Source organism: Hyla sarda, chromosome 4, assembly GCF_029499605.1.
Source record: "Hyla sarda isolate aHylSar1 chromosome 4, aHylSar1.hap1, whole genome shotgun sequence".
Classification (NCBI taxonomy): Eukaryota; Metazoa; Chordata; class Amphibia; order Anura; family Hylidae; genus Hyla; species Hyla sarda.
This window is the reverse complement of record NC_079192.1, coordinates 138,494,231-138,518,527: the sequence shown is the minus strand read 5'-3', so window position 1 is coordinate 138,518,527 and position 24,297 is coordinate 138,494,231. Positions and strand designations below refer to the sequence as shown.

The following is a 24,297-nucleotide window of genomic DNA, read 5'->3' as shown; positions in this document are numbered from 1 at the left end:
TCTCAACCAAGTGAGCGCGGTATGGTGTGAAGATGTATAAACTTTGTGAGAGTACCTCAGGGTACACTTGCATGTTTATAGTGTATGAGGGAGATTCCCATTTTGAACCCCCAGAATGTCCCCCCACTCTGGGTGTTAGCGGGAAAATCGTTTGGGGCCTTTTGCACCCATTGCTAGATAAAGGTTACCACCTTTTACGTGGATAACTTTTACAATAGTATCCCTCTCTTCACATCCCTCGCTGCTAGATCCACGGTCGCTTGTGGAACAGTCCAGAAGAATCAAAGAGGCCTTCCTTCCTATCCCCTGCAGACTCCTATCCCCTGGGGGGAGTCCCATGCCTGTTCCCATGAAAACCTGTTGCTGGTCCAGTAGAAGGACAAGAGGGATGTCCTTAAGCTGTCCACAATTCATGGGAACGGCAGCACCCTTGTCTCTGTGCGAGGTACCGTGGGACCGGTCCTCAAGCCCGATTGTATTCTGGACTATCGATATATGGGGGAAGTTGATCTCTCTGATCAAGTCCTCAAGCCATACATGGCCATGCGCAAAACACGGGCATGTTACAAAAAAGTTGCAGTCTACATGGTACAGATTGCCATGTATAACTCTTTTGTGCTGTCCCAGCACGTTGGCAACACAGGGACATACCTGGAGTTCCAAGAGGAAGTTCTAAAGGCCTTCATCTTTGGTGACTGCACAGGAGTGGTTCAGAGCACCTCTGGAACTTCGGTTCCCCGGATCATCCCCGGCAAACACTTTCCAGGTAAGGAAATTAGGGACGATCCCAAAAAGAAAAAATGCAGTGTGTGTCGCAAGAGGGGGATTCGGAACGACACCACCACTCAATGCGATACTTGCCCCGATTATCTGGGCCTCTGCATTAAGGCTAGGATTCCACTTGTTTTTTTTTTTTTTCCAGCGTTTTTTTTTTTTCCAGTATATTTTTTTTCACTGAAAAAAAAAAAAGCCAGGAAAAATGCCAGTGCAACTTCCTGCATCTTAAGTTTTTTCTGACGTTTTTTGCATTTGAGTTGAAATTGCATTTTTGGCCCCTTTTGGCATTTTTTTCAAAATGTGTTTGGTATAATAATAATAATTTAAAAAAAAAATAAAAAAAAGGAAGTAGTAGGGATTGAAAAAAATGTATAGTAAGAAACTTTTATTTTTTTATAATGAACTTTTAATTAATTTTCAATAAAGTGCGCTTCACTTTTTTTTATATATATATATATATATATATTTTTTTTTTTAGGTAGTACTACTATTCCCAGCATGGAACAGACTGTTCGATGATGGGAATAGTAGTACCTGTACTAATAGACATATCGCCCCGGGTGTCACTCCTGATACCCGATGCGATCATCCTTAATATAGCAGAGATGCGGAGCGGCTCTATACAGCGCTCGCATTTCTGCACTATACTCCTGCCAGTGATGTGAATAGAAATTCACATCTCTCATTCATATTTTCCGCCCAGAGTGGGGATTGGCCGGATGGTTGCAGCCAATCACAGCTCTCAATGAGAAATATGATTGAGTGATGTTCTATTCATATCACTGGCCGGAGTACAGAGCAGATGTGCGGAGCGCAGGAGAAAGCCGCTCTGCATCTCTGCATTAGATAGGATGATCGCAGCGTGTGTCAGGAGTGACACTTGCTGTGATCTGTCCCTAACTTTAGGTACTACTACTCCCAATATGGAGCACACTCTGCTCCATGCTGAGAGCTGTAGTACCTGCAGTTAAGGAAAGATCACAGCAGATGTCACTCCTGACACCCGCTATGATCCTCCTGTATAATGTATAGATGCGGGCAGTCGCTCTTCTATGGTCCCCTGCACTGATGGGTATGTGTATGTGTATATATATATATAATATATATATATATATATATATATATATATATATATATATTTTCCCACAGAGAGTTGTGATTTGCTGGAACCATCTGGCCAATCACAGCTCTCTGCGGGAAATATGATTAGGTGTATATATACGTCAGTGCAGGGGACCATAGAAGAGCCGCTGGCCGCATCTATAAATGATACTCAAGGATCGCACGGACCCAGAGCGATCTGTCAATTAGTACAGGTATTACTACTCCCATCAAGGAACAGTGTGTACCATGCTGAGAGTAGTAGTACTACCTAAAAAATAAAGAAAAAAAGTGAAAAAAACACACACACACACTACATTTTTATTATTGTCGGCTACATTTTTAGGTCCCTGCCTGCCCACATAAATTCACCCCTGTTTAAAAATTAATAAAAATGTTGTTATAAAAAAGATCAATACTGTATAATGCAAAACCGCCATGGAGCTGAAAAACGCCAAAAAAGAGTGAAAAAATGCCAAAACGATTCTAAAAAAAACTCCAAACTTAAAAACGCCAAGTGGAAAAATAATTTTGCAATTTCTCATTGATATACACCTAACATCTGCCATGCGGCAGAATTGGCGTTTTTCCCCACAAAAAAAAAGTGGAATTTCAGCCTAAGGATTGCTTCAGAGAGTATCACACTTTCATGGAGCACTAAATTTTAATCCTTTTCCCTGATTGATGTCTTCCAAATTTTAAAAACAACCCCCCCCCCCCCCCCCCAAAAAAAAAAAAATATATATATATATATATTTCCCAATACCCCTGATAATATCTTTTTTTTTTTTTTCCTCCCCCAAAAAATGGCTCATGGGACACAACGTCGACAGCATTGGAGTTTTGCATGTGCCTCAATTGCGCAGCGCTCTCTCCCCACCTGAGCGGGGTTTTAGGATGGGCATCATTTTTACTTTCGGCTATACTCTGGGTCATCATTTTGGGAATATAATTAGCATATCAGTACCAACTTGCAATTTTCATTTTCCCCAAACTACACTTCATCCATTCCTGGAAAATAAATTTAGGGAACACCCGTTTGTTCCAAATCTCCACTTCACCCCTATTCACCTTCCCTAGGCGGTGTACTGTTTGTAATAGGCTCACATGGGGGTGTTCCTTTCTTGTATTTTCCTCTGAATGTATGTAACTGTTAGGTCCATAAGAAACATTGGCCTCAAATGCGAAGAGTTCTCGCTGAGCTCTGTCGTATTTCCAGGCGACAATTCGGAGTCACATGTTAGTTGTTCCCAGAAAGATGAAGCAGAGTATAGGTTGAAAATTGCAATTTTCAAAAGCTACCCTTCATCCATTCCTGGAAAATAAATTTAGGAAACACCCATGCGTTCAAAATGTCCTCTTTACCCCTATAGCCATTCCCCAGGTGGTGTACTTTTTGTAATGGTGTCACATGTCGGTGTTTCATTTTTGTATTCTCCTCTGAATGTATGTAACGGTCAGCTACTGATATGCCATAGGCCACAAATACAAACAGACCTCTATAACTTCTGAGCCTTGTTGTGCACCCGCTCAGCACGTTACCCCATATGTGGATGTATTTCCATAGTCAGGAGAAAAAGCCCTCCAAAATTTGTAACCCAATTTCTCCTATTACGTCTTGTGAAAATGTTAAAAATTGGGTAACCCCAGCATTTTAGTGTAAAAAAAAATCAGATTTTTTTCAATTTACGGCCCACTGTTCAAAAACCTGTGAGGTGCAAGTACTCACTGTACCCCTTGTTACCTTCCTTGAGGGGTGTAGTTTCAAAATTGTGGTCACTTGTCAGGTTTTTTTTTTTTTTTTTTATTGTTTTAATTTTATGTCAGAACCTCAACCATTGCAGTGCGAAGCACCACTTTAGGCCTCAAATCTCATTGGTGCGGTCTCACTCCTAAGCCCTGTTTTGCACCCGTATAGTGCTTTTACACCTTATATGGGTTATTTCCTTATTTTGGAGAAGTATTCACTGTAACCCTTGTTACGTTCCTGAAGGGGTCTAGTTTCCAAAATGGTATCACATGTGGGGGGGTTTCTGCTGTTCTGACTCCATGGGAGGTTTGTAAATGCATATGGCCCCCGACTTCAATTTCAGCAAAATTCTCTCTCCAAAAGTAAAATGGCACTCCTTCTGTTCTGAGGCCTGTAGTGAGCCAGTTTAGCACTTAACGTCCACATATTGGGCTTTACATTTTGGGGTCCATTTTCTCCTACTACCCCTTGTGAAAAAGAAAAATTTGGGGTAACACCATCATTTGAGTGTTAAAAATCAAATTTTCCATTTTCATGTCCAACTTCAACGCAAGGTCGTCAAACACCTAAGAGGTGTAAGGCTCACTATACCCCTTGTTACTTTCCTTGAGGGGTGTAGTTTCCAAAATAGTATGCTATGTTGGTTTTTTATTTATTTCTGTTGAATATTTTATTTTTTGCTGTTCTGGCACCATGGGGGCTTCCTAAATGCAACATATCCCCCAAACACCATGACAGCAAAAAGTGTTTTAAAAATCCCACAGTTGCTCTTTACCTCTTGAGCCATGTTGTGAGCCTGCAGAGCACTTTAAGTCAACATATGAGGTATTTAAATACTCGAGAGAAATTGGGCTACATATTTTGGGAGACTTTTTCTCCTTATGCCACTTTTAAAAATGAAAAAATGGGGCTACAAGAACATGTTAGTGTAAAAAAATGTAGATTTAGATTTTTCTCATCCACTTTGTTACTATTCTTGTGAAACACTGAAAGGGTTAAAAAAAACTTTCTGAATGTCATTTTGAATACTTTGAGGGGTTTAGTTTCTATAATGGGATCATTTATGGGGTTTTTCTCACAGAAAGGCCCCTCAAATCCACTTCACACATAACTGGTCCCTGAAAAATTCAGATCAAATTGCTGCTATACTTTGAAGCCCTCTGTCTTCAAAAAGTAAAAACATGTCAACATAAAGTAGACATATTGTATTTTTGAATCCAAATATATTTGGAATATCCATTTTCCTCACAAGCAGAGAGTTTCAAAGTTATAAAAATGCTAAATTTTCATGAAATGTAAGGATTTTTCACCAAGAAAGGATGCAAGTAACAACGAAAATGTACCATTATGTTTAAGTAGAATATGTCATGAAAAAACTATCTCAGATTTAGAATAAAAGGTAAAAGCATCGCAGAGTTATTAATGCATAAAGTGACAGTGGTCAGAGTACCTAAGAGGTTAAACAGCACGGTCAATGGCGTACACGTAAAAAAAAAATTCCAAAGTCCAAAATAGCGTATTTTTGGTCACTTTTTTTATACCCTAAAAAAAATGTATAAAAAGCGAACGAAAAGTCCAATCAAAACTTCAGATCACAGCGCAAAAATTAGCCCTCATACATCCCTGTATGCGGAAAAATAAAAAGTTATAGGGGTCGGAACAGGACATTTTTAAACGTATTAATTTTTGTTCATGTAGTTATGATTTTTTCCAGAAGTAAAACAAAATCAAACCTATGTAAGGGTGCATGCACACTACTTTTCTTAAGATACGGGACCGTATACGGCTGGGGAGAGGGGGCGGAGAGTCGGGGGCGGGGTAACCGCATGCTGCCATATGCGGTCCTGTATCTAATGTATTTAAATGAGCGACCGGAGTGAAACGCTGCCTCTGGTCGGCTCCGTTTTGGCCCGTATACGGGTTCCCGATCTGACCTACAAAAGTAGTCAACAGCGTTTTTAGGTCCAGTCGGGAAACCGTATACGGGGCAAAACGGAGCCAACCGGAGGCAGCGTTTCACTCCGGATGCTCATTGAAATACATTAGATACGGGACCGCATACGGCAGCTTTCGGTTGCCCCGCCCCGAACTCTCCGCCTCCCTCTCCCCAGCCGTATATGGTCCCGTATCTTAAGAACCGTAGTGTGCATGCACCCTAAGTAGGGTATCACTTTAATCGTATGGACCTACAGAATAAAGAGTGTCATTTTTACCAAAAAATTAACTGTGTAGAAACGAAAGCCCCCAAAATTTACAAAATCACGTGTTGTGTTTTTTTGTTTTTTTTGTTTTTTTTCAATTTTTGTCTCACAAATTATATTTTTTTTTTATATTGATTTCGCAGTAGATTTTTGGGTAAAACGACTGATATCATTACAAAGTAGAATTGCTGGTGCAAAAAACAAGTCGTCATTTGGGTCTGTAGGTGCAAAATTGAAAGGGTTATGATTTTTAAAAGGTAAGGAGGAAAGAATTAAAGTGCAAAATTGGAAAAACGCTCAGTCCTTAAGGGGTTAAGTACCAGAACGCAAAGGCAGACCTGTACGCCCTGCATCCGTAAGGGGTCAAAGGGGTTGTGCCATCATGTAAAGTTATCCCCTACAAGATAGGGGATTAGCACCTGATCACAGGGGGTGCAACTGCTGTCCCCCATGATCTCAAGAATGAGGACTATACTCCACGTCAATTACTCCATATTCTTGGTAGTTAAAGTCTGGTGAAAAACTTTTTTTTTTTTTTTTTTTAAATCAACTGGTGCCAGAAAGTGAAACAGATTTGTAAATTACTTCTATTAAAAAATCTTAATCCTTCCTGTACTTAAAGGAGTAGTCCAGTGGTGACTCAGTGGACTGAGCGTTTTTCCAATTTTGCACTTTAATTCTTTCCTCCTTACCTTTTAAAAATCATAACCCTTTCAATTTTGCACCTACAGACCCAAATGACGACTTGTTTTTTGCACCAGCAATTCTACTTTGTAATGATATCAGTCGTTTTACCCAAAAATCTACTGCGAAATCAATATAAAAAAAAAATATAATTTGTGAGACAAAAATTGAAAAAAAAAAAAAAAAAAAAGGATAGGGGATAAGTTGCAGATCGCGGGGGGGGGGGGGGGGGTCCGACCGCTGGGGCCCCCTGCGATCTCCTGTACGGAGCCCCGACAGCCCGCAGGAAGGGGGCGTGTCGACCTCCGCACGAGGCGGCGTCCGACACGCCCCCTCAATACAACTCTATGGCAGAGCCGAAGCGCTGCCTTCGGCAATCTCCGGCTCTGCCCTAGAGATGTATTGAGGGGGCGTGTCGGCCGCCGCTTCGTGCGGGGGTCGACACCTGCTATCTGGGCCGAGAGCCGGGGGCCCCATACAGAGAGATCGCAGGGGGCCCCAGCGGTCGGACCCCCCACGATCTCAAACTTATCCCCTATCCTTAGGATAGGGGATAAGTTTTTCACCACTGGACTACTGAATACTACAGTGGAAATTATTTTCCGTTTGAAACACAGAGCTGTCTGCTGACATCATGAGCACAGTGCTCTCTGCTGACATCTCTGTCCATTTTAGGAACTGTCCAGATTAAATGGAAATCCCCATAGCAAACATATGCTGTTCTGGACAGTTCCTAAAATGGACAGAGATGTCAGCAGAGAGCACTGTGCTCGTGATGTCAGCAGACAGTTCTGTGTTTCAAAAAGAAAAGAATTTCCACTGTAGAATTCAGCAGCTAATAAGTACAGGAAGGAGTAAGATTTTTAATAGAAGTCATTTACAAATCTGTTTAACTTTCTGGCACCAGTTGATTTAAAAAAAAAAAAAAGGTTTTCACCGGAGTACCCCTTTAAAACCTTCTATTTATTGAGCAGGCTCTCCATGATATCACCAGATGATCGGGCATAGCAGAACTAGTGCAGCGTTTTATTGGTCTTATTAATGCGCAATTGCGTTTTATGTTCATTTATCTACTAGCTAATAGTTTGACTGTAAAGAAGAATAACAGCGATGGAAACGGTACATCGAGCTCCTATTTCAGAACGATATTTAAAAAAAATCTGCTATTATGATGCGATTACTCCCAGATATAAAAGAGCAGTGAATAGCATATGAAACATGATTGCTTTGTACTGTATTGTCTATATTTGTTAGGAACTGTTCTAAAAATTACTTAAACATATGCTGCCAGACTTGTCAGAAAGCTGTGTTATTGGGGGCCAAGTACAGTGACCCCCCCCCCCGACCTAAGATGGCCCCGATATACGATAATTTCAACATTCGATGGCCTCTCAGAGGCCATCACATGTTGAAGGCAGCATCAACATACAATGCTTTTAGCTGCCACCGGATAGCCGTTTACGGTGCCCCGTGTGGTCCGCTGACGATCACTTACCTTTCCTCGGGGCTCCGGAGCATCCTCTTCGGGATCGCCTTCATCGTCGGCGCTCTCCATTGTCGTCATCACGTCGCTGCGCACGCCGTCCCGTCATCCATTAGGAGCGGCGTGTGTAGCGACGTGATGGTGGCGAATTGAGAGCCTGGATGCCGGGGAAGCAGAGGCCTTGCTGGAGCACCGGGGACACCCCGGGGACGCGGCGACAGCGATGGAAGGCAACATCCAGGGCAGCGGTGACGAGCGGGGATGGTCCGGAGTAGCGGGGACACGTGAGTATAACCTCCAATACCAGTGGTCTTCAACCTGCGGACCTCCAAATGTTGCAAAACTACAACTCCCAGCATGCTGGGTGTTGTCGTTTTGCAACATCTGGAGGTCCGCAGGTTTTAGACCACTGCCCTATACTTTACATTGCACGGATCCCTCAACACACGATGGTTTCAACAAACGATTGTCCATTTGGAACGGATTACCATCGTATGTTGAGGGACCACTGTATTGGAGTCACTAAGTTTGTGTTCTCACAGAGAAAACTCTGCGGCAAAAAATGAGGTATACTGTCAGATTCTTTGTGGACTTGGAAACGTGTTTAGTCCAGTCCCATACAATGCAGAAAGGCTTCAGTAAGTGGCATGTAATGATTCCCATTCCCATTAGTGGACATTACATGGGTTGGAATCTGTGTGAACAAACAAAGGAACACTATGCGTGTGTGGTGTCCCGGTACAGTATTGCATCCAGTACCTAGTGTCGAGGGCCCCAAAGTCAGAGTAATTACATTCAGGTAGGGTTCCTCAGATGGGACAACCCCTAGTCGCCTCTCCTTAATTCTAACTTTCATGTTCATAAATGTGTATATATATTAGTAATTATATCTATAATTGTATAGAGATGTATAGTACTTACCTTGTTCAGTGTCGCAGGACCTTCGGTCATGTGACCAGGCTAGTAACCTCTATGGTATATTGCAGGACCTTAGGAGGTCCTTGGGTCACGTGTTGCCCACAAATCTCTGTAATGATGATTGACATCCGTTTGGACCAATTAGCGTTAGTCCAGCCCCTGCCCATATAAGGGAGCGGCGTCCAATTATCGCTCTCTTGGGTTGCTGCTCTCGTGGATGCTGGACTAACAGGATGGTGTGCTACGCAACTTTCAAAGACACTCTAGGCCTCAAAACCTACGGCCTCAGCAGAACCAAAAATCGTGAGATTTACTCTAATTCCTGCTAATGCTTGCGTGACTACTGGACCACAACTAATTCCCCAAAATCTAGTGGAACAGTGCAATAGTCAAAAGACTTTTAAAGCTGAAGTCCCAACCATTATCAATCTCCTAAAGGAAGCTGTTGTATTGATGAGAGACTGTTATGTTAATGAAGCGTATAGAAAATCTTCAGTAAAGTTAACGCTGTTTACAGAAGCTTTCTGGTTGTGGACAATCTATTATTACTCACTACCTCAAGCCTATTATCATCTACCTCCCAATCGTTCCTGGGAAGGGCGGCGGTAGGAAAAGCTTTATTGAATACCCCTCACCATGGCGTCACGAATAGCAAGGGTTAACAAACACCCTTTAATACCCGCACAGCTACACTCCCTATACCCTACATCCCCCAGGCTACCACACATGAATTTAGTAAGAGCAGCATTTCATAGGCCACTCTTATGTGAAATCCAGGCACTTTTGCTCAATAAATCCACCTGTGGCTGCCCGCGTGGCAGCCATACCAATCAACCACAGCTCGAAGCTGGCATGAATTTCAACTTTAATTTATGCTGGTTTGTAGGTGTAAATTGTAATGTATTTGAATCATGGTGATGCCACACCGCCTTTGCACAATGTCATGCCCACCTAATGTAAAAAGTGCCAAAGTTTTATTGCAAACTGGGAGTTTGTGAAAAACTTAGTATTTTTTTGGAAGGCTATATTCCCACGCCAGCATTTCTGCATGTATTTCTGCATTGGAATCTACATGAAAATTCTGCATGTCTCATTCACACAGCAGAATTTTCCGCATATGAACGAAAGATGTGAAATTCCAGACGAATTAATGCGGCCAATGAATTCACGCACCTGTGCAGAATTTCTGCCATCTTAACATAGCCTTACACTGCACCAGGCTGAGAGCTTAAAGGGGTACTCCGGTGAAAACCTTTTTTCTTTTAAATCAACTGGTGGCAGAAAGTTAAACATATTTGTAAATTACTTCTATTAAAAAATCTTAATCCTTCCAGTACTTATTAGCTGCTGAATGCTACAAAGGAAATTCCTTTCTTTTTTGAACACTGATGACATCACGAGCACAGTGCTCTCTGCTGACATCTCTGTCCATTTTAGCAACCATGCATAGCAGATGTATGCTAAGGGCAGCATGGTGGCTCAGTGGTTAACACTGCTGCCTTGCAGTGCTGGGGCCTTGGGTTCAAATTCCACTAAGGACAACAATAAATAAAGCGTTATTATTATTATTATATTAAAGTCAGCAGAGAGAACTGTGTTCGTGATGTCATCAGAGAGCATTCCAAAAAGAAAAGAATTTCCTCTGTAGTATTCAGCAGCTAATAAGTACAGGAAGGATTAAGATTTTTAATAGAAGTAATTTACAAATATGTTTAACCGGAGTACCCCTTTAATAAATCCCCCCCCCCCAAATGTGCTAATAACCAGTTTTTTATGCACTGGCCTAAGAGGGTAGGGGTAGAGGAGACCACATTGGCTCTGACAGAACTGGACACTTTCATCTGTAAGTTGAAGTCTGTTCCCCCTTTTGTTACTGCTAGCCAAGCCATAAAGACCACATCGGAATTTACTATGGTGGCCATTATTGTCTTGTTAATCCTACATTCTAGTAATTCTTTTTAGAGAATGGTCACACTTGCCCTGATTTACTATTGGAAACCCAATCTGTTTTGTATGGGTGTGCGCCAGAATTTGGCACATTGCGCCACAAATTGTGTGTGTCACAATTTGCGCCAAATAAAATGTAAAAACCTGACCAACTCTCCATTTTACTTAGAAAACCTGGAAAAGGGGTCTGGCCACCAGGAAATGGGGGTGATCCCCCTGAAAAGGGGGCGTGTCCCTGACATTCTACAAAAAAAATTCGAAAAAAGTGCAAAACATAGGGAAACACTAGTAAACACAGTGAAAAAATACTTGAAGGGAATTAAAACTCACAAAGAAAACTACACTCCGCTCTTAGTAAATCAGGGCCACTGTGCGTACTCACTGCAGATTTTCTGCACATTTTAAATGTTTTAACAGGCTCTATAAAGTACATGGCTTGAAACAAATGGTGTGAATATACACGTGGACTCTACTCAAAAGAAATAAAAGCCATAACTGAAAAGAAACTAAAATTTCTTCCTTATAACAGCAAAACAGATTTATTAATTCTCCCTCAGAAGACAGTATTTGATTCAGAGATGTTCTCATAGAGGGTAATATATCAGAACAAGCTGCATAAAATGACTTATTGAGGACAGAAACTCATACAGATAACATATCCTATTTTATTGTTTTCAGCCTTCTGTAACTTACAAATCATTCATTCAGGTATGTAATGAAACACAGAACTAAAGCTCTTTGCCTAAGTAAAATACACAAGTATGCTTCTCCCATTATACTTTAAAGGAGTAGTGCAGTGAAAATAAACTCCTTCCCTATCCAAAGGATAGTCTGACGGAAGCGGCCGTTCCGATCCTCGCAGGAAGCCATTCCGTGCGCAGGGGAGGCACGCCCCCTTCCAGCAGACTGCCGGGGCCCCATTTAGGAGATCCCAGTGGTCATACCCCCCACGATCTATAACTTATCCCCTATGCTGTGGATAGGGCCTTAGTTATTATTTCACTACACTACTCCTTTAACATCATTTTAGAACGATCTAGCCCTTAAGCAGTTTTTCTTCCCAAAAAAAATTTCAGTTCCATAAAAAAAAGTATTTGCCCCTTCCTGATTTTTTATTTATTTATTTATTTATTTTTTAAATCAAATATGAATATTACACAAAAATAACCTACACAATAGTAAGTAAATACAAAATGCTGTTTTCAAGTGACCATTCCATATGTTATAGAGAAGAAAAGCTATTCAAACCTTCATCGTCCTAAGTGAAAAAATAATTGAACCCCCCCGAGCCGCCACTCCCCCTCCCAATTCACCCCCAACACTCCCTGCAGGCTACTCTGTAACCCCCTCCTCTTGGACTTGGGAACATACCTCTTCATGCAATCTGAGATGTCACTCATCCACAAAGTCCTGCCCCGAATTTGGCCAGGCAAGAGGAGCACAGTGGCTGGAACAAGGGGAAAGAGGCAGTCGGAAATTCCCCTTTAACCCTGTCTTACAGTTTAGGAGGCCAAAATATCTCAAAACTGTAAGACATTATATCGTGATCCAAAGAAACTCAACTAAGAAAGGTACTGGGCAAAGATTTCATCCGAGGCAAAAACTACTGCTGACATACTCCTCTCACTTTGCCAACAAAACATCTTGATGATCCTCAAGACTTTTGGGAAAATATTCTGGGGACTGACAAGACCAAAATTAACCCTTTCCATAGGTGTGCGTCTTACTGACATGAAACTAACACAGCATTTCAGGGAAAAAAAAAAACATCCTACTATCAGTCAAAAGTGGTGAGTGTGTTATTGGGACACATGGAAAATGTCTCATAGACGCCAATACATTTCTGTGCGGAGTTCACAGAAAGAATGGACATGTCTATTCTTTCTACAGACAACGGAATTTGAATTTCCGCACAAGATGTCTTCGGCGCGGAAGTTTTGCTATGTGAACAGTGCAGAAAAACCCCACTGAATTCAATGGGACTCTGCTGCTGTGCAATCTCTGTGCAGAATTCCGCACGGAAATTCCCTCATGTGAACATAGCCTAAGACCTGGAGATATTCTGTGATTGATTGGAACCATAATTTTTGCTTTCTACCAAAAAATCCTGAAAGAGAATATGCAGCTATCAGTTCATGACCACAAGCTAAAGTGCACTCGAGTTATGCAGCAGGACAATGATCGAAAACACCAGCAAGTTCACCACTGAATGGCTTAAAAAAATGTAAAAAAATAAGGTAAAGGGGTACTCTGCCCCTAGACATCCTGTCCCCTATCCAAAGAATAGGGGATAAAATGTCTGATCACAGGGGTCCGGTCGCTGGGGACCCCTACGATCTCTCCTGCAGCACCCCTGTTTCTCAGCTGCACAGAGCGAGGATCGTTCTGTGGCTGATGACGGGTGATGCAAGGGACAGAGTATCGTGATGTCACGGCTTCACCCCTTGTGACATCATGCCCCGCCCCCCTCAATGCAAGTCTATGGGAGAGATCGCGGGGGTCCACAGCAGTGGATAGGGGATAAGATGTCTAGGGGCGGAGTACCACTTTAATCAAAGTCCGGGAAAAAATTGAGATGCTGTGGAACCCCTTAAAGGGGTATTCCACTCGCCAGCATTCAGAAGATTTAGTTCCGAACATTGTGTGAACACTGTGGGGGTCGGCCACGTCCCCTTGTAATGTCACACCACACCCCCTCAATGCAAATCCATGGGAGAGGGTGTGTCAGCTGCCATGCCCCCTCCCAAAGACTTGCATTGAAAAGGGTGTGGTGTGATGTCACAAGGGGCCATGGCTGACCCCCGCAGCACGTAACTAAATGTTCCGAATGCTGGCCAGTGGAGTACCCCTTTTTTTATTTTTATTTTTTACACCAATTGTACTTTGTAATGACATCACTCCTTTTACCACGAAATGTATGGGGCAAAATTGCTACTTTTTAGGGGGCTTCTATTTCTACACATTGCACTTTTTTTTTTATAAATATGATACAAAAAAATTGAAATCAAGAAGAGGCATATACTTTTTCACAACACTATAATATATATATATATTTTTTTTTTTTTTTTTTTCTGTATGTTCCAGAATATCTGATTTCCGGCAGCAAATAACAGGTTAAAATGACATGTCCTTAGGGCTCAGATACTAGTAAATAATACAGCACTGGGCTCTTTGCCCAAACAATCAGCAGCCCCCGGGGATGGCAGTTGACGTTATGAACAGTAAGGGGCAGTATTATATTCAGGGGTACAGTGTGGCAGGGTTATATTTAGGGGAATAGTGTGTGACAATATTTTATTTAGGGGCACTGAGTTTTGCACCATTATATTAATGGGCACAGTGTGCGGCTTTATTATACAGTGATCCCTCAACCTACAATGGCCTCAACATACAATAGTTTTAACATACGCTGGTCTTTTCTGGACCATTGTAAGTTGAAACCAGACTCAACATACAATACTACAGACAGTCTAGATCTGTGAAACGCGTCAATGATGGAAGAACTGACCAATTAGAATGGGCATTCACTGGTAAAACACCTGTATTACTGAAGCGTATGCACTGACTGATGTCTGGTAGCGTCCCCTACAGTACAGGGAGGTATTACATATTCTGTACTCTTTACCTGTACCAGGGTTACCTGCTCCTTTGGACAACAGATAACGGCGACTCCATGTTACTTTTTTAGGACATTGTGTGCTGTACAGGACCGTGAAGAAGCTCCTGTCCTCTACATAGACCAGTGTTTCCCAAGCAGGGTGCCCCCAGCTGTTGCAAAACTACAACTCCCAGCATGCCCGGACAGCCTTTGGCTGTCCGGGCATGCTGGGAGTTGTAGTTTTGCAACAGCTGGAGGCTCCCTGCTTGGGAAACACTGACATAGACAGTGATTTACAGCTCCCAGCAGATCTTTATTACTTTTATATGTAAGGATTTGCTTTATCTATATTAGTTATTTACTTATTTTTCTTTAATTCTCACTTTTTCCTATTTTTAGATGACATTTTGGTGGCTTCAGAACCAATTACCAGGTTTCCATAGAGTTCTGGTCTCAACATACAATGGTCGACCAAGAACCAATTCATATTGTAACTTGAGGGACCACTGTATTTAGGACCCATCTACATACACTCTAGATTTGAGGGAGAAAGTAATGCCAAATATGCTCAAACACCATAGCTCAAACAGATAACAATAATGTCTACATACTTCTTAGTTCTGAGGATGATCTGCCTCTTCCTTTTCGGAGGAGTCTTGTAGCCTTGTTCTCTGGTTTCATGCCATGTGACCACATCTGTACTAGTTGTTTTAGAGATCTGGCCTCCAACCTTTCGTCCCACAGAATGCACCCTTTGTCAGATTTTCAGTGTCTCTGAGAAATTGCCAAAGGGGTTTAGGTGCTCTGTAGGATTCTTTCATACTGGAACTCTTAACCAATGTCATCTTATCACATGTGACTATAACATATCAGGAGACTCCGTCTTTTTGTGTGGTGTACCGCAGTGGGCCCATTAACTGTAATAGCACGAACATCTTGTGACTTTCCAAATGTTTTGAGTCCCAGACTTCCCAGTGAAGACCTGCTGGTTAAAGGGGTTATCCAGGAAAAAACTTATATATATATAAAATCAACTGGCTCCAGAAAGTTAAACAGATTTGTAAATTACTTCTATTAAAAAATCTTAATCTTTTCAGTACTTATGAGCTTCTGAAGTTGAGTTGCTGTTTTCTGTCTAAGTGCTCTCTGATGACACGTGTCTCGGGAACCGCACAGTTTAGAAGAAAATCCCCAGAGAAAATCTCTTCTAAACTGGGCAGTTCCCGAGACACATGCCATCAGAGAGCAGTTAGACAGAAAAGAACAACTCAACTTCAGAAGCTCCTAAGTACTGAAAGGATTAAGATTTTTTAATAGAAGTAATTTACAAATCTGTTTAACTTTCTGGAGCCAGTTGACAGTTGATATATAAAAAAAAAGTTTTAATAAACCCCTTTAAACAATACACATTTGGAAAGTGGCCCAAACAATAGTGACTAGAGTTGAGCGAACTTTTGAAATTTTGGTTTGCTGCGACTGCAAAACCTTATTTAAAAGGTTTGGTTGGAAGCGAATAAGTTCAAACCGAACCTGCAATTCAGTAACCCTTAAAACTTATGAACAAACAATAGTCACAGTGCATACTAAAAATAACAGATGCAAAACAGATCATTTACATCCAACAGATAAAGAAAAGAAAAAAAAACCTAACTACTCACTGAACAGTAAGCCATAAAACTTCCTGGCCAGGAGGCCCTGGCGAAAAAATGGGTACCCACTCAAAATGAAATTTTACCCCTAGTAAGCACACTAGTTATTTGACACTTACTGGATTTATAACTTCTCTGTTCGTCTCTAGTTTCCAAGCTGGCCCCGCGGGTGGTAGAGGGAAGGTGTGCTTATAGAACAGTAAGTGGCGTCCCTTTGGAGTGTTAGACACAAATAACAACTATTGATTGTATCTTATCTCTTGTACTTGTCACAGAAATAACTCTTATGTATTTCCATTTTACAATTGATGAAATCCATAAGTGTCACACTTTCTTCTTATGACTTTGTGGTGTCCCGTTACCGTATTGGATACCGTACCTTGTTTGGTGGTCCCCAAAGTCAGAGTTACTACGTTCAGGTAGGGTCCCCCAGGTGGGACATCCCCTAGTCGCCTCCTCTTTCTCTAATTTTATAATAATTATGTGTACATATTAAATAATGTATATGTTACGCCGAGCGCTCCGGGTCCCCGCTCCTCCCCGGAGCGCTCGCAGCATCCTCTCATTCGCAGCGCCCCGGTCAGACCTGCTGACCGGGTGCGCTGCAATATCTCTCCTAGCCGGGATGCGATTCGCGACGCGGGAGGCGCCCGCTCGCGATGCGCGTCCCGGCTCCCGTACCTGACCCGTTCCCAGTCTGTCTTGTCCCGGCACGCGCGGCCCCGCTCCTTAGGGCGCGCGTGCGCCGGGTCTCTGCAATTTAAATGGCCACTGCGCCACTGATTGGCGCAGCAGGCCTAATCAGTGTTATCACCTGTGCACTCCCTACTTATACCTCACTTCCCCTGCACTCCCTTGCCGGATCTTGTTGCCATTGTGCCAGTGAAAGCGTTCCCTTGTGTGTTCCTAGCCTGTGTTCCAGACCTCCTGCCGTTGCCCCTGACTACGATCCTTGCTGCCTGCCCTGACCTTCTGCTACGTCCGACCTTGCTATTGTCTACTCCCTTGTACCGCGCCTATCTTCAGCAGTCAGAGAGGTTGAGCCGTTGCTGGTGGATACGACCTGGTTGCTACCGCCGCTGCAAGACCATCCCGCTTTGCGGTGGGCTCTGGTGAATACCAATAGCAACTTAGAACCGGTCCACCAACACGGTCCACGCCAATCCCTCTCTGGCACAGAGGATCCACCTCCAGCCAGCCGAATCGTGACAGTATATATTTAATATAATGCATATTAGTCTACTTACCTTTGTAGCGTCGCAGGACCGTCGGTCATGTGACTATGTTCATTCCTCTATGGTATGTTGGAGGACCTTTTGGAGGTCCTTGGGTTACATGTTTACCCATAACCCTTTGTAAAGATGATTGACAGAAGTACAGTACCAATGAGCTTAAGGCCAGCCCCTGCCCATATAAGGGCGCTGTAGCCAATGATCACTCTCTTGGGTTGCTGCTCTCGTGGATGCCGGACTAGCAGGACGGATCTGCGCAACTTGCAAAGACACTCTAGGCCTGAAGCCTGCCGGCCTCCGCCTCAATCAAACCGTGAGTCCTAAACTAAATCCCCGCTAAAGCTAATGTGACTGCTGGACCTCAACTACATCCCCTAAATCCAGCGGAACAGCGCATATCAGTCTATGGACTCTAAAACGCTTAAGGTCCCAACCACTGTCAATCTCTAAGAGACTTTTAGAGACTGTTCTGGTTATGAAGCTTGCATAAAATCTTTTGTAAAAGTTCCGACTGTTTTCAGCAAACTCTCCGGTTGTGGACATTCAATTATTCTATACCTCCCTATCGCTCTTAGGAAGGGTGGCGGTAGGACAAGCATTGCAGAGGAGCCCTCACCCTGGCGTCACAAATAGAAAGGGTTAATCAGACACCCTTTAATTACCGCACAGCTACACCCCATATACCCTACACCCCCAGACTATCACAACTTGGCATCAAAGACTTCACAATTCTTTCCTGTTGGTTCTGGGCGGCCTCTATCCTGGCGTAGCCTTTTCACTTTCTTGTGCTTCATAAGAGGAGCCTGGGGTTTGGTGCGGCTGCAGGCCCTGTGGACGGGGTAGTGAGAAGGCCAACAGGAAGGATTTCTATACAGTAAATGACTTCTCTCTGTACAACCACAGAATTGCAGCACTAAGCCGCCTGTCTGTCTATCTTAGCTATGGGAGGGATCACTGGTTGACTTTTTCCGGCTGTGCTCACTAATTTAAACTTCTGGCCTTGTTGGGCCTTGGCCCGTGAGGTGTGTTCACTCTCAGTCCGTTTTTTTCCCTCCTAGCACACCATTGGTCCTACGTGCAAATCCTAGATGAACAGTTTTACCCCTTCCACAGGTAGAATAACTAATGTTTAGCAGCTGAACATATTACCCCCTTTCACAGGTGAAGTAACCAGTGTTCTGCAGTTGTCTTTCCTGATTGTGTGGCACCTGATATTGCTACACAGATGGACCCATTACCCCCACACAAGAGAGGTCATTCTATTACGCAGTTGTCTCTTCCTGCTACATGAGGCACCAGATATCACTATGCAGATGGACACCTTACTAGTGTTCTGCTCGTTGGGTCTATTGTCAGGTGCACCCAACATTGTCATGCGGCATGTGTGAGGGGACTGAAAAGTCATAAATATTCCACTTCCATGGGTGGAGTAATGGGGCAATGCTGGTCACTCTCTTCTAATATACAGAACATCTCTCCTTGCTTCCCAGATGAGCACTTTCCCCCCTTTGCATAGTCTTTGCATAGTTGGGATACTAGTGTTATGTGGGCTTGGACTTGTTGCCTTCTAGGACTTCATGTCATCGCGACACAGTTGGGCACATTCCTCTTTCATTGGCTAAGTAATTCTGTTACTCAGATTTTCTTGTTCTAGCTCTGTGAAATGTCTGCTGTGCCTCTGCATACATTATTTTTGCTCAGCGAGCGGAGATTCAGTCTGGCAGCTGCCGCCGGCGGTAGGACCATGCAACCCTGAACTGACACCATTGACAGATATGCATAACTTGTGGACTTCAATGCAAAGAAGGAACATGTTCCTTCTTTGCACAGAACAATTTCAGGGGCAGAATCGTCCGCCCATGAAAATGCTCAGTGTGAACGAGTCTCCTGGAAGACCCATTCACACTGATATTAAACTTCACTGCGTGGAATTACGTAGTGTGAATGCAACCTATGGCTGCCTAGTTGTTTGCAATACAGGTTCCATTCTTCTGTTACTAACACCTTGCTGTGTAATCCTCCAAACTCCATCCATCGGTAGGTAGTAGTGGCAGCCCCTTTTAAGGTAGTAGTAGTAGTGGCAGCCCCCTTTTAGGTAGTAGTGGCGGCAGTCCCTTTTTAGGGAAGTAGTAGTAGTGGCAACCCCATTTTAAGATAGTGGTAGGGACAGCCCCCCCCCCCCCTTTTTTTTTTTTTTTTGTAGTAGTAGTAGCAGTAGCAGCAGTAGCAGCAGCAGCAGCAGCAGCAGCACAGGTACCTAACACAAAACAGTGCATAGGGTTGTGTGACCCACCCCCTATGTTGTTTCCTGAATGGCTTATTTTTATTTATTTATTTTGAATAAAAATAATAAAGCATGTAACTATGGGTATACATTTTTTTCTTAAAAAACGGATGCAACTGGACATCAGTTTTCAACCGCATACAGATAAAACTTTGTACACACGTTTTAATACAGTTTAGTCAGGTTTTAAGGAATCCATTTTATAGTCAAAAACCTGATAAAAAAAACTGTATTGCAAAAACGTGGTGTGAACCTACCGTTAGGGTTATTTAGTTTAGAAAAAAAGAAGGCTTAAGGGAGACCTAATAACTATGTATAAATATATCAGGGGACAGTACAGAGATCTCTTACATGACCTATTTATACCCAGGACTGTATCTATAACAAAGCGGCATCCTCTACGTTTAGAGGAAAGAATGAGAAAGAAAGTGAGACTATGGAAATCTCTGCCAGAGGAGGTGGTCATGGTGAACTCTGTAAAAGAGTTCAAAAGGGATCTGGATGCATTTTCTGAGAGTAATAGCATTACAGGTTATGGATTCTAGATTTATAGGAACAGAACGTTGATCCAGGGATTTATTTTGACTGCCATATTTGGAGTTTGGAAGGAATTTTTACCTCAAGTATGAGGTTTTTTGCCTTTCTCTGGATCCACTCAGTAGGGACTCATTAGGGTTATAGATTGAACTTAATGGATTCTGGTCTTTTTTTCAACCTATGATCTATGTTACTAAATATTTGTCTAACTGTGATTGCCCCTCCTATTGAGGACCACACATGGAGGCATTGCTGCTGCAGCTGATGCATGTGCGAGCTAAGGTTAAAGTGCAAATATATCCAAAAAAGAAATACACAAGTGGCACCGATACCTTGTCAATGCAGCACCTCGAGATGGACAATGGCGATATTCGGGCAGTGACCAGAAACTTCAGTTGTGGTGGTGCTAGGACAAATATGCAGAAAATTAATGTAATAACCAAGAAAGACACAAAACAGGTTTCCTGCACTCGCCGCTTCAGTTCTGTTCACACAGCTCCCATCTCGGGCGGCTCCTCCGGAACTGGGGCTGGCGGATGTGTGGGGCGCTCAGAGGCGACTGCCGGCGGTTTCGCGCACATGTATGCGCTTCTTCCGGCCTTGAAGGTTAAAGTGCCACTGTCACCTCTATGAGGTACTGAGGTGCCGGCACCAATACTTAGGCCATAATGCAATGTAACAGACAGTACCTGTGTTTCCTATACCTGAGTCTTGTATACTCATATTGCTGCTGTCTTGTAATTTGGCCAAAGAGTCAGAGAGGCCAGCTGAGTTGCAGCAGAGTGCCGCTGAAAGAGTCTGCGGGACTCTCCAACTGTTCGGCTGTTGTGTACAAAACAGCTGTGTATCAGTATTAGTATGCAAAGCCACAGGCTAAATAAACACCGGTACTGTCTTGTAGATTTTCATATGCCCTAACTGTAGATGCCTGCATCTTCCATACCCCATACAGAGGTGACCGTTACACATGCCAAATATTGTATGTGCAATATTCCTAATTAAGTCATTCTTTTTCTTTTCAGAGAATGATACTCTTTGCATCTTTTCACCATCATCCGAGTTTCCCAAAGGACTGTTTACAGAGCAGGAGAGAAAAGATGGCGGAATCATCATTCATTTCTTAGTCATTATGTACATGTTTCTAGCTGTGGCCATTGTCTGCGATGAGTATTTCATTCCTTCCCTAGAAGTCATCAGTGAACGTAAGTGCTGGGAATGCTTAGCCATAGCAAGTAACCGATCTACTGTAATCTACTGGTCTGAAAGCAGAATGTCCTTACTGGACAATAATTTAAATGTTACTATATATATCAGATATCTTGCACCTATATAACAGCAGAAGCCTCTTGCTGTAATTTGAGTCAGATAATTCTGATATCTGATTGAAATCGTAATATATCCATGGATGAATCAACACCATTAAATTACCTTCCAGGAGACTCCAGCAATAATGGTTTACTCCTTATGGTAAATTTAAAAATCTTTCTAATGTACTTTGTTTAAAAAAAATTAAGTTTTCTATGTTGTATTTGTGTTTTTAAAAAGCTGCCACTAGGTGTCTCCCTACTTTTAACAGACTTTGGACTCCTGCTGGCCTGGCAGAAGTCCAAACACAGGAAATGCAGCCTAGAGTTCTGAGGGGGGGGGGGTGCAGCTTTATCCAATCATAGCTCCTCTCACACAAAACTGGCAGTTGGTAGCAGAGTAAGGGAGGAAGTTCCCCCCTGTATGGCTTCAGATGATGTCACACCTGCTGGGTAACTCCCCTTCTCAGTCTGTGAATCTGAACCTGCGCAGAAAATACAGAGCAATATTAAGGTAAAAAGCTAACAAATAATAAAAATAAAGGCAGGGGGGGGTGTTATCATGATGAGGGCAGTGAACTGGGAGGATTATAAGATTTAACAAGTTAATGAGAGGTACTCTTTAATATATTGTTATAGAATTTTATTGCATTCTATGTTTTCTCTGTACAAGGTCTTGGCCTATCCCAGGATGTTGCAGGAGCTACCTTCATGGCAATAGGGAGTTCTGCACCTGAATTTGTCACAGTATTTCTAGGTATGTGGTATAACATAAGAATGTGGAATGTTACCAAAATGTCAATTTACAAAACCTGAGATGCTTGAATTTTGCCTTTTTTCCACAGTTTTATGCCTTGATTTTTCAAAAGTTTGTAATGTTTTTAAAATGTTTGAATATTAAATAAAACCATGGGGGGGGGGGGGGGAACCCTAACTCCTCCCTTTTAGAAAAGAAAAAAAAAAGTGTCTGCAAGTCACCCTTGAAAAAGGCATGGATCTGGCATAACATTTGGTGGCTGCGTGTGGTTTTTGATGCATGCTCTATCTCGTCGTACTGACACCTTCTAGCAAGTAATGAGTCTTACTATATGTGTCCTTTCCTGAAAGTGAACATGTTACTCTACTGATATGTGTTATTCTATTGATGCCTATCTGCTTACCAGTTTGTGTTGCACTACAATCTGCATGGTGTGCATAATTTGAAAACACTGTACCATAGTGCTCTACTCCTGGTCACTCTAGGATATTGCAGTCTCTTACCAGTAGGTGCCATTCACACAGCTACTAATAGAGATTTCCATAACTTCCAAATACAAACACAGTTGTGTACCGGAGTTAGTGTTATTTCTGCTATACAGCTTAGGAGCCAACCATAGGGTCAAGGCATTGGGCTTGCCTCACATGGCCGATAACAATCAGTAAATCTTTTATCTACCATCTGTTATTACTATTGGATCACTGACTATATATGGCTCTGTGTGTAATTTGTAACCCTGTCATATGCATCACAATTGAGGCCCTAGTGACTTTAAAGTGGACACTATCTGATTTATGAGACTCACTGATATGAGTACAGACATATACTTATTCTTACACTAGGCTGAGCTCCTTACTGATCGTTTAGAACCACATTGGTGGTATATGTCATTTATCAGTGGGTCTCAGCAGGGGCGGACACAGACAGCAGAGGCCCCCTGTGCAAAGAATGTGCCTGGGCCCACCTACCACCCCCCCTCCCCCATACGGCAATTGTTCAGGGGGGCCCCCACCCAGATCATTTGCTCAGTAGAAACCCCCTCCTTGTATGAGTTGTTAATTATTTATTAAAGCCCCCATAAGCCGCAGCTCATTCAGGCCCCCCACATTAGGTAACATAGTTTCCCCATATTAGGTAACCTAGTTTCCCCAAATTAGGTAGCATAGTTTCCCCACAATAGGTAGCATAGTTTTCCCACATTAGTTAGTATAGTTTCCCCATATTAGGTAGCATAGATTCCACACATTAGGTAGCAATATCCTCACATTAGGTAGCATAGATTCCCCACATTAGGTCGCAGTTTCATCACATTAGGTAGTATGCCCCCCCCCCCCCAACACACAGATGCGCGCACACACACAAAGACACACACAGACACATAGATACACTTACCTGGCCTGCACAGCACTTCTCCTCTCTGGTGGCGGCCTGACGAGTGATGTCACTGACGTCCTCCTGCACGGGTCTGCGGAGGGACGTCACTTGCGCCGCAGCTGCTTTAGAACAGTGAGCAGTGGCGCCACAGCGCCGCTGCTCACATGTGCGTCGTGTAAGGGGCGGGCGCCACCCTTTGAAAGGGCAGCGGGCCCTCTCACACGCTGGGCCCCTGTGCAACTGAACCGACTGCACAGGCTGTCTGCCGCTGGGTCTCAGCTCTAGTATCCTTAGTCGTAAAGCTGACTGCACAGTGTGAAGTGAGGATAGATAAGGTATAGAGCCTGATAATTTTAAACTTACTATAGGGATACACATTTCTTACGTGGTAGGTAATAAAGTTTTTACACATTCATCAAATTCATTATCTCCCTATTGTCACTAGAAAATTGATTAATTCAGATGTGTTGTAAATAATGAGTGAAATGTTGTAACACAACCAAAACGGGGTGATGTGGAGGCCCTGCATCTCTGAAGGATTGCTTGCAACAGTCTGGCCACGGTCGCTGCCTTTTTTTTGGAAAAACTTATAACACAAAGCCCCTGTAAAGAAAAGTGCACACCCCTAATACATAACCTTTTATTATGTTATTCTTCATAAAATAGAAGTGCAGGAATAAACTGATTTAAAACTTAACCCC

At 42.8% G+C, this 24,297-nt stretch overlaps 1 protein-coding gene across 3 annotated transcripts in view; it reads left to right on the top strand.

The window, feature by feature from the left end:
• SLC24A5 (solute carrier family 24 member 5) overlaps positions 1–24,297 on the top strand; it is a 79,410-nt gene that overhangs the window by 15,704 nt on the left and 39,409 nt on the right. For all 3 annotated transcript variants that reach the window (XM_056572286.1, XM_056572285.1, XM_056572284.1), the window contains exons 2-3: positions 21,184–21,363; positions 22,139–22,222. In XM_056572286.1, coding sequence (XP_056428261.1) covers positions 21,184–21,363; positions 22,139–22,222 — 264 coding nt within the window. The remainder of the gene's footprint in view (positions 1–21,183; positions 21,364–22,138; positions 22,223–24,297) is intronic.